This window comes from Plutella xylostella, chromosome 9 (assembly GCF_932276165.1).
Source record: "Plutella xylostella chromosome 9, ilPluXylo3.1, whole genome shotgun sequence".
Taxonomy (NCBI): Eukaryota; Metazoa; Arthropoda; class Insecta; order Lepidoptera; family Plutellidae; genus Plutella; species Plutella xylostella.
The window spans coordinates 8,988,549-8,999,022 of record NC_063989.1 but is presented as its reverse complement, the minus strand read 5'-3'; the positions used below and the strand labels follow the sequence as shown (position 1 = coordinate 8,999,022).

The 10,474-nt window shown below is 35.6% G+C and overlaps 1 protein-coding gene across 1 annotated transcript; it reads left to right on the top strand.

Moving 5' to 3' along the window:
* The first annotated feature begins 202 nt into the window (after window positions 1-202).
* Window positions 203-10,415, top strand: LOC105386349 (membrane alanyl aminopeptidase). The gene is made up of 17 exons (XM_048622871.1): window positions 203-346; window positions 687-910; window positions 2,677-2,951; window positions 3,298-3,453; window positions 4,482-4,621; window positions 4,907-5,087; window positions 5,403-5,586; window positions 5,770-6,011; window positions 6,378-6,567; window positions 6,755-6,935; window positions 7,073-7,170; window positions 7,358-7,537; window positions 7,691-7,878; window positions 8,500-8,667; window positions 8,833-8,976; window positions 9,122-9,200; window positions 10,143-10,415. The coding sequence occupies exons 1-17, from the start codon at window positions 343-345 to the stop codon at window positions 10,356-10,358; spliced, it is 2,850 nt and encodes a 949-aa protein (XP_048478828.1). The 5' UTR covers window positions 203-342; the 3' UTR covers window positions 10,359-10,415.
* The last annotated feature ends 59 nt before the right edge of the window (window positions 10,416-10,474 follow it).

Genomic DNA, 10,474 nt, shown 5'->3' with positions numbered 1-10,474 from the left:
GTTCTCAATTCGTTTGTATGTAATTTTTTTTAAATTATTTTCTTTTTGGTTCTGCAACGATATCTAACAAACCCGCAATGAACCCTAACAATGGTAGTAAATGGTAGGTTGTCCACATGTACTCAGTATAAAATACAGCTTTTTAGGGGACAGAAGAATTTAATTACGAGCCTGTATTCATTCTGTCAGTGATTAAACGATTAATAACGAAGATATAATTATCTAATCTGATATAGATTATTATAGGGCTAACACCGAATAGTAGCTATGATAAAAGAGTTTTAATCGAACTATCGGATTTAGGCTGGATTCAGTTGGACGGGCACTGGTGTAGCAGCCAACATGGGTAAGATAACATTACTGTTTTTGTTTTACAAAATAACGATATATATTTACATGTCTTATTATAAACATAATAATCAATGACTATAATATTATTGAATCAATAGGAGAATTATGTAGAGCTTTACAATAAGACCACGTATAAAATATGCAGGTTTGCTAATAAGAAAACAATTAGTAACTTAAATTCAAATGCCGCTGTTTTCAATACATTTAATTAATGTCTATTACTATTTAGTGAGACCGAAGTACCGGTGGCGGCAAATAACTTAAAAGCGTTTTAGAAGATCCAAGATAAACCTTATGCCCGGTAATTATATATTTTCCATCTTTTTACTGTTTAGGTCTTAAAATCTTGGTTCCTGTGTTAATGTTGTCTCTCATTCTGGGAGTGAGTGCTTTTGACCCCCTGGAAATTTTATCATCGGACGTCGAGCAGTTTGAGACGAATTTGGATGACCCCAAGTACAGACTAAAGAACAACATTAAAACGAAAACACAGAGTGTGGATCTTGATGTTTACTTGGATGAAAGCCGATTTAATGGTTTGACTCAGATTGAAATAGAGGTAAGTGTAGATTTAAATAACTGCATGAATAATATTAAATTATAGAAGAATAGATAAGAAATAGCACAGTCACTATTGCTATAACATAACGCACCCCCTATATTTTATTTATGAAGCCTGGGATGTCTTTTTTTTGTTAATATAATAGACGTAAAGCTCTTGTACTATAAATATTATTTTATGATTTTTTTAAAAAAAACTAGTATTACTTAAGCCTTTATTGTTCTGAACTAAATACTTTTAAAAGGACTATTTTATACTTAGGCCTTTTTAATTCTGATTTAAAAAATAATAATATTGCTATAAGTCTCAAAAGGACTATTTAACACTAAAATAATTTAATGATTGAAGGATGTTTTACGATATGAGCTTATTTTCTTCTAAAGGGTGAAATACAATACAATAGAAGTACAGAACTAAAGAGGCACAATCAGTTTTAAACCTGTATAAAACTAAACCTGCGACGACCTCTCCATATCACCGTTGGAATATCACTGGTTACGTCACTCTTACACGAAGCGGGGAGTGCGGTAGGTCCCCATATAATAGAAGAGGAAGTATCGGATTTCTCATTGTATCATAAAAATGCCTCTGTTTTCGTGGTCATCGCATAGAGCATACCTTTTTTGGTCTTTCTATGACTGTAACTCAGTATCGTGAAATTTAGAGATAAGACCCTTTTATACTGAGAGTGCGATAAGTAAACATTTATTTATTTATAGTCACTTTATTGTATACACAAAACATACACAGACAAAAACATGAACACAGAAAAAGTAAGAAGTACACATTATGTGTGCTAGTTGTTAATGTATTGTTAAGTTGTTAAGTGTACCTCAAAATAACGCGGCCTCATGCAGCGATTCCTTCGCTATGAAGGCCGTCTGTCTATGGAATTCACTTCCAGAGAGCGTGCGACAGTCACCATCGTTAGCAACCTTTAAGAAAAATTTGAAAGAACACTATTTTAAAACCGTGGGTTGGCAGAAATAATTAAATATTATGTTTTCACAGTTGTCTGATATATTTGTGTAGGTTTTAATAATATTTATGTAAGTAGTATTTGTATAGTATTTATATATAATTATTATATTTATTATAATATGTAGGGACATGTATAAAATCATATATATACTATTGTACAATAGTTATGCATATTTTGTAGGTAGGTTTAAGTAAGATTAAGAAATACTGATAATAAATAAATAATAATAATAATAAATATGTGGGGACATCTCACACACGGCCATCCGACCCCAAGCTAGGCAGAACCTGTGTTATGGGTGTCGGACAGGTGATATATCTACACAAATACATAGATAGATAGATACTTAATATAAATATCAACACCCAAGACCCGAGTACAAATATTTGTCTTTTAAAGATAGGCTTGCTGTTTTTTTTTTGTAGGTAAAAAACCTAGGTTAGGTGCTTGTAACTTATTTTATGTAACTTTTTAGCAGTTGTACATATTTTTATTGGATAGAGATGACTTTTTGCGGATAAAAGCATTTTATTTCATGTCCGCAAGGCTTTTAAATCTCGAGATATGATTTTTTATGAAAATTAGGAATCTTAAACTTTAAGATTTGACCCCACATATATGGGGGTGTTTTCTCCATGAAATCACTCGTAGAATACACGCTTAAAGTTTGTAGGGTTCGAAAAACAACACATTGTATAGAGGCCTATAGGTCTCCCATAACTTTTTATGAATAACACCGAAAGTATTTAAAGTTTTTAAATGTATGTATTATTATTTTCAGATAGAGGCAGAAAACCTAAAACAAATTGTCCTTCATCAGAAAGTTGTGGAGATATCCTCTGTGACGGTACTATCGGATGGCAACAAAGTTCAGCCTCTTCAAACCCCAAATCCTTTCGAAACTGATGATTACTATGAAATCCTGAAAATCAATTTAGCCCAACCCATCCCTGCTGGAAATTGTACGCTAGTCATCAACTACAAGGGTAAAATCAATGAAAACGCTCTCGACAGAGGCTTTTACAGAGGTCACTACTTCGTGAACAACACCATGTTGTAAGTAGAAAATGAAAAATATAATTATAATTTAATTATATAATTATAAATATAATAATATTTTTTGTTAATATTTTATTGTGCTATTAGTTGATTGAAAGCGTTAATGTCCTCTTCTCCCAACCTAACAAGGGTTGGCTGGAAGAAATTGCTTTTTGGCAATAAGCCCGCCTTTGTACTCGTACATTGTTAGTTTTCTTTTAATGTTCTTCACCTTTTTTTAATTGTAACTTTATAATGTACAATAAAGTGTTTATAAATAAATAAATAAAAATGTTTTACAGATATTATAGAATTTCAATTGATTTGCCTTCTTTCTCCTTTATCCTTTATTTATATGCTTCAGGTACTACGCAGTGTCGCATTTCCAGCCGTATCACGCCCGGAAAGCTTTCCCGTGTTTTGACGAGCCTCAGTTCAAGGCTCGCTTCACCATCTCCATCACTCGGCCCAGTGACTTCAGTCGCTCCTATTCCAACATGAATATCAGGAATACAATGACGTACGTTTTTATAGAGTATTATTAACTATTCTGGAATATCTGAGAAGTTAGACACACAAGCTTTAAATACATCCAAGTTAAATACTTCATCCCTTCGATCGTAAACCAATAATGTTATCATACTTTGACAGATAGTCCATTATACTGAGTTAATCTCGATTTAAAAGGTTTGTGCAAGCGACCTTTAATTGCTTCTGTTAAATACACTCACGAGCAATGAAAAAGTTCCAGTGTCCATATGGAACGTCAATGGTAGATGAGTCAGTGATAAATAGTTAGCTCTGCTCATATTATTATAATAATTATTATTAAGCTTATAAGTATTGTATACTAACTAGTATTAAGTCTTTTTTTGAAAAGATGGCTCAGGAGTTTCTTGCCTCCGTTCTTCTCCTTAGGGCGGATTCGACCAACGTCGAGTAACTTTTTACTCACGAGTAAAGTACCAGTTACTCGCGAGTAAGCAGATTTTGCATTCTACCAAACCTGAAACCAAGATATCTAGCTTATCCCAAGAATAAAATGTTATACCGCCAAAATTTACCGTGTAACGAGCTTATCCGAGAGTAATTTTGTAATGGCGGCAGCACATCAGCTGATTAGAAAACCGTCATAATGACATATAAACACATCTGTCAAAACATAAACAAAAGTACGTTAAAAGGCAAAGTCTCAGAATAACAACAGCGAATAAAATATTAAAACATAAACAATTTCATACTTTTATAATCCATTCAAACTAAGTTGGCATGTCATTTCTATTGCATGCTTTGAAACGCAGCTATTTTTATTTTAGTTGCATTACAGTTTCGTTCCTCGTTCATTCAATTTAATCATGGTATAACTTGGTAGAATGCAAATGTACTTATCCTAGATATTTACTCGCGTATAATTTTAATTCCGGTATAGTTATTCTCGTGTAACGTGATGTTTGGACGAATTCACCCTTACAAATGATATTATCGAGTGTAATATTACTTTATTGTATTAACTTACTATAGTTTTAAATAATGTTTATTTGCGTGCAGGGTATCTGAAGGCCGCGTTAGGGAGACTTTCGACACAACACCCGAAGTCTCTTCCTACCTGGTCACATTCCTAGTGAGCAGGTTTGTGGAAACTCAAGCAAATTCACCTACAGAACCTTTTGGCATTATTTCCCGCCCAGGTAAAAAACTTAAAACTTTTACTCTATATTTGCTCGACTGCATAAAAAGCATATTATATAGAGGTATTTATTAGAAAAAAAACATTAGTTTTAGAGTTTATATTGTTCAATGCCTCATTGTCTTCAATTGTGTATCCAGGAACGTCAAGTTGTCTGGAAGAGATTAAACCTAAAGAAAGTATAATATGTATATTGAGATTTAAAAAAAGTTCATAGATCAAGATTAAAATTTAAAAAAATCCAGTGGGAGACAATCATTATTCAACTCCATAATTATCTGCGTAGGCCCAGTAGACCAGCACAAGTATGCTTTAGACATCGGTCAGAAGATCACAAACTGGATGAACCAAGAATTCGACATCAACTACTACGACATGGGTCAAGGAGAGAAGATGAAGAATGACCACATGGCTCTGCCAGACTTCCCCGCCGGTGCTATGGAAAATTGGGGAATGGTCAACTACAGGTATTATTAATTAATTGTTTCCTAAAATTAAGTACCTATATTTTGCCGAGATATTAATAGCATTTGATTTGTTGCGACTATGATTATACATATAGACACATTATTTACTATAAATAAATATCATATTAGCAGAATAACAATGTATTCAAATATTTTTGTGAAATTGATGAAGATGATTAGGGATCCCAGGACCTGATGATGGACATTGACTGGTTTATAAAAACAATCCAGAATTATGAGTATCATATTGACCAATCCAATCGATTCACCGCTTGAAATCCCAAACCAGACTTTCTCTTCAACGTATCCCAACAGGGAATCGAACCTGCTGTTCGACGAGAAGCACACAAGCCTCCCGGGAAAGCTGCGCACAGCCACCATCGTGGCGCACGAGCTCGCGCACAAGTGGTTCGGGAATCTGGTCACCTGCTTCTGGTGGAGCAACCTGTGGCTGAACGAGGCTTTTGCCGCCTTCTATCAGTACTTCGGAGCTCATGGTGTAAGTGTTAGAGCGGAGATTGTACTATGATTAGAGTAGCGGGTGGCACATGCTGTTTTTTTTGTTCAATCTATAAGTTTTATAAATTCGAAAAAAATATAATGTAAGTACTCATACTAAAAGGTCACATGAACAACTAAAATTCTGAAGAAGCCAGAATTTCCATAAACAGATTTTTTACAGGCCGACGGAACTCTTGAGCTGGACGACCAGTTCGTCACCACCGCTGTCCACAGTGCCCTGGCCAACGACGCCAATGCTGGAGCCAACCCCATGAACTGGACTGGAGCAGTCGACAACCCTTCTGTTAGCGCACATTTTGGTGTCAGCAGTTACGCTAAAGCGGCTTCAGTGCTTAGAATGATGGAGCATTTAGTCACGCCAGCGACTTTCCGCAAGGCTTTGAGATACTATCTTAAAGACAAGTAAGATATTTAATAATAATAACAATTTGGGGACATCTCTGACACGGCCATCCGACCCCAAGCTAGGCAGATCTTTGTTTTCTGGACGCTTCCGTGCTTCGGACGAAACGTTGAGCCGTAGGTCCCGGTTGCTGCTTCGGCAGCAGTCGTGAAGCAGGCCAGAGGCCTTCTGGCAGCTTGAAAACATCTGACAGTCGGGTTAACTACTTACCCGACAACTCTCACAGCACAAGCTTGTTGTATGATTAAAGAAAACAGAATAAGCATTGTTTTGTTTTGCGTTTATAAATTTATTCGATTTGAGGGAGAAAATATAAACAATAAAAATCAATAATAACTACATCTATGTATTTAAAAACATTTTAGTGCGTATAAACTTGGTACACCTGAGAAAATGTACACGGCATTCAGAAGGGCGGTACGCGAAGATAATACTCTAAGCCAGTTGCCTGGAGTAGACATTGGAGATGTCTTCGACTCATGGGTGCAGAACCCTGGAGCCCCCGTGGTGAAGGTTGATGTCGACTACGCAACTGGTGCTATCTCAGTTTCACAGGTAATTTAAAAAAATATATATGTGTTAAAGTTATTAGAGTGATAGGAGTACAGTTGTTTATATTAGCATGGTTTGAGTTTTTTTTTTTAAATCGCTTTTTATCCGTATGTAGTAAGAAAATTTGAGAAATACTATGTATAGAACTGATATTTCTTTACTTATTGTTTTGTACGTTATTCTCTTTCAGCAACGTTACCAACTGAGTGGTGTCAGACCGTCAACGTTGTGGAAGATTCCTCTAACGTATACTCGGGCCAATAACATCGACTTCGAGAACTTACGCCCTTCAGTCATCTTGAGTGGTTACAACATGACTCTCCAGAAACCGGCTGGAAACGAATGGGTCTTGTTCAACACTGCCCGTTCAGGTACTTTTATTATGTACCTAATAACTACCATAGAGTATTTATATAACCAATTTTACGGCCATTGTCAGGAATTAAATCTTGATGTTGTTATTAAACTAAAGTTACGTATGTAATTATTTTTGGTTATCTATTTTCAGGTCTCTATCGTGTAAATTACGATGACTTCAGCTGGGAACTAATAGCTGAGGGTCTCCGTACAAGTAGGGAGACCATTCATAAACTTAGCAGAGCTCAGGTTCGTAGAGTTGCTATAATTTATTCATTGTTTACAGTATCATATCCCTCGGTGTGTGTCTCCACTCTCTACTCAAGAACTCGTCAATCTATCAACGATATAAAAGATGAACTCAATTTTTTTGTATGTTTGACTGTATTCTTTTCCCACTTCTACAGCTTTCTTTAACACGTCTCATATCTTTCAGATCGTGAACGATGTGTTATTCTTTATCCGCTCTGGAGACATCAGCATTGCGCGCGCCTTCGACGTTCTCTCATTCCTCAAGGACGAAACTGACTACTATGTGTGGAACGCTGCCATGGGCCAGCTGGACTGGCTCCGGCGGAGGACCCAGCATATCGACAACTTGTATCAGGAATTTAATGTAAGAGATTGATATTTTTGTTATTTCGGATCTGTTTAGTTTCATGGGCCATTGTTTTGTGAGAATTTTCCTATACGAACAAAATTTGTGGAATCAAAAAAGCAAGCAACATTATTTTGTAAAGTCTAAGTCGTGTATTTGTACTTTTTACAGGGTTATCTACTTGAACAAATGAACAGCGTCATCGAGACTTTGGGATATGATGAGGGCGAAAACGATTCAGTATCAACCATACTGAACCGTATCCAGATCCTTAGCTACGCCTGCAACATGGGTCATGAGGGTTGCGTCACTGACGCTGTCACCAAATGGAATGCCTTCAGACAGAACACTGATAACTTGTACGTAAATGACAATGGGCGTTTTGGGACCTATGTCCAATAAAGATGAGTTATACAACGTTGGATAACTCTTTTCAAGTGAGAAAAAAAATATTATGACGAAAAATCCGTATAAGTTGTCCATTTTGAAATATATTTGTCGGAAGGAAGTAATTTTCTATGGCATTGCACTCTCTCTCTCCATGACAGTTAGGGCGTAATACACGTAAACACGTTTTATTAAAATGGGAGAAATTACTTTCAACTGGTTTTATTGACTGAGATAATAAACAAATATAATATTATAATGAATGATGATCAATTTGTTATAAAAAATAAAAATGAATGTGAAACAATAACAAAAACATTAAAATTACAGAAATACAATATAAAAACTTTCAAGGTACGATTATTCTAATTGGACAGTAAATCAGGACTAGCGCTTCCGTTATTCATATTCTGCAAAAAAATACCGTTTCAACGACGTATCACTCATTTCTATTGGTGATGGTCCCAGCTTCCCTATATTTGTTTGTGCCCATCATCAATAAATTTATTTTAAGTTGACTTCGACTTATTTTGTTGGGGTAGAAGTTATATAAAACCCTTATTTGATTTTTTTATCCAATATTTTTTCCACAGGGTACCACCAAATCTCCGAGCCCATGTCTATTGTGTCGGTTTACGTGAAGGAAACAGGGCTGACTACGACTTCCTGTGGCAACGTTACAACACTTCAGAAAATGCCGTCGATATGGTATTGATGCTCGGAGCCCTGCCATGCACTAGAGATCAGACTGCAGTGCACCAGTATGTACATACTTAGATAGTTCATAATTGTATCACACTGAAACTCAATATTTATAACCTAAGAGGAGATCATAATAATAATTATCAAATTAGTATTTGTGCATATTTAATTGTATAGGTACTTTATTAAGCTATTGTTATAATGATTATGTGTTTTTTTTTCAGTTATCTGGAGCAAAGTCTTTACAGTGGAACAATCCGTCTGCACGACAAGCCCACAGCTTTTTCTAACGCTTTGGCAGGAAATCCAGAGAATTTGCAGACTGTACTGAGCTTCGTCTTTACCAGATATGAAGACATTCGTGTTCAGTAAGTCCTTACGATTAGTTAATTATTCACCATTTTGGTGTACATCAATTTTCTAGAGTGTATAAATTACTTACTGTAAGTATATATTTTTTTAATTCCCAAACTCGGAGAAGCCGTAAAATTTTCTTTGTTTTTTTCGTTTCAGCTACGGCGGTACTGCTCGTCTGGTTATGGGACTTAATTCAATTGCTGCATATTTGACTGATTTCTCAGATATTATTAAAGTAAGTTTTTTATTTATCTATCTGTATTTATCCTCTTTACCAATATTTTTTTATGTGTTAAGAAATATCGGTTCTTCAGTTTTTACTGCCTTATTTTGAAATGGGCGATCTTTTCTTGATTATAATTGATGAAAATTGATATGGATACTTAAATAATATGCGCTCATTTATTACCTTTGTGACATAGGCATATTTATGAAAAACGTGTATCTGACATCTTTTTTAGGGTTCCGTAGCCAAAATGGCAAAAACGGAACCCTTATAGTTTCGTCATGTCCGTCTGTCCGTCTGTCCGTCTGTCCGTCTGTCCGTCTGTCCGTCTGTCCGTCTGTCACAGCCGATTTACTCGGAAACTATAAGTACTACAGTGATGAAATTTGATGGGAATATGTGTTGTATGAACCGCTACAAAAATATGACACTAAATAGTAAAAAAAAGAATTGGGGGTGGGGCCCCCCATATATGTAACTGAGGGATGAAATTTTTTTTTTCGATGTACATACCCGTGTGGGGTATCAATGGAAAGGTCTTTTAAAATGATATAAAGTTTTTTAAAAAACATTTTTCTTAAAGTGAACGGTTTTTGAGATATCAGCTCTCAAAGTCGTAAAAAGTATGTCCCCCCCCCCTCTATTTTTATAACTACGGGGTATAAAATTCTAAAAAAAATAGAGGTGATGCATGCTAATTAACTCTTTCAACGATTTTTGGTTTGATCAAAGTATCTCTTATAGTTTTTGAGATAGGTTGATTTAACTGTAATTGCTGCTACGGAACCCTTTGTGCGCGAGCCCGACTCGCACTTGGCCGGTTTTTTTCTATGTTGAAACAATTAAAAACGACTTCCCAACATTTGTTCATTTGTTTATGTAAACTTTATACTTAGTTAAAAAGTAGAATATTTTTTTTTCTGAGATTTACCTAGATGATGTTGTCCTCAGTTCCAAACCTGGGCCTACGAGAACCAGCTCAGTCTCACTCCTGAAGAGTTTGCGAGCAGCCGCAGTGTCGTCAACTCTGCTGTCAACAACTTGAACTGGGCGAGTCGCAACGCTGTTGACCTCCACACAGCTCTGGTCACACGAAACGCTTCATCGTCATTGTTTGCTCCTGTTACTATGGTATTAGCTGCTGTAATCCTACATTTGTTTTACTGAACTATGTTTTGTTGTATTTAAGATTTGATTGTAAATAAATGATGTTCTGTTTGTAAATGTAATGTTTCATTAATTGCATAATTCTTATTTGAAGGATAGTTTGATGTAAAATTCCA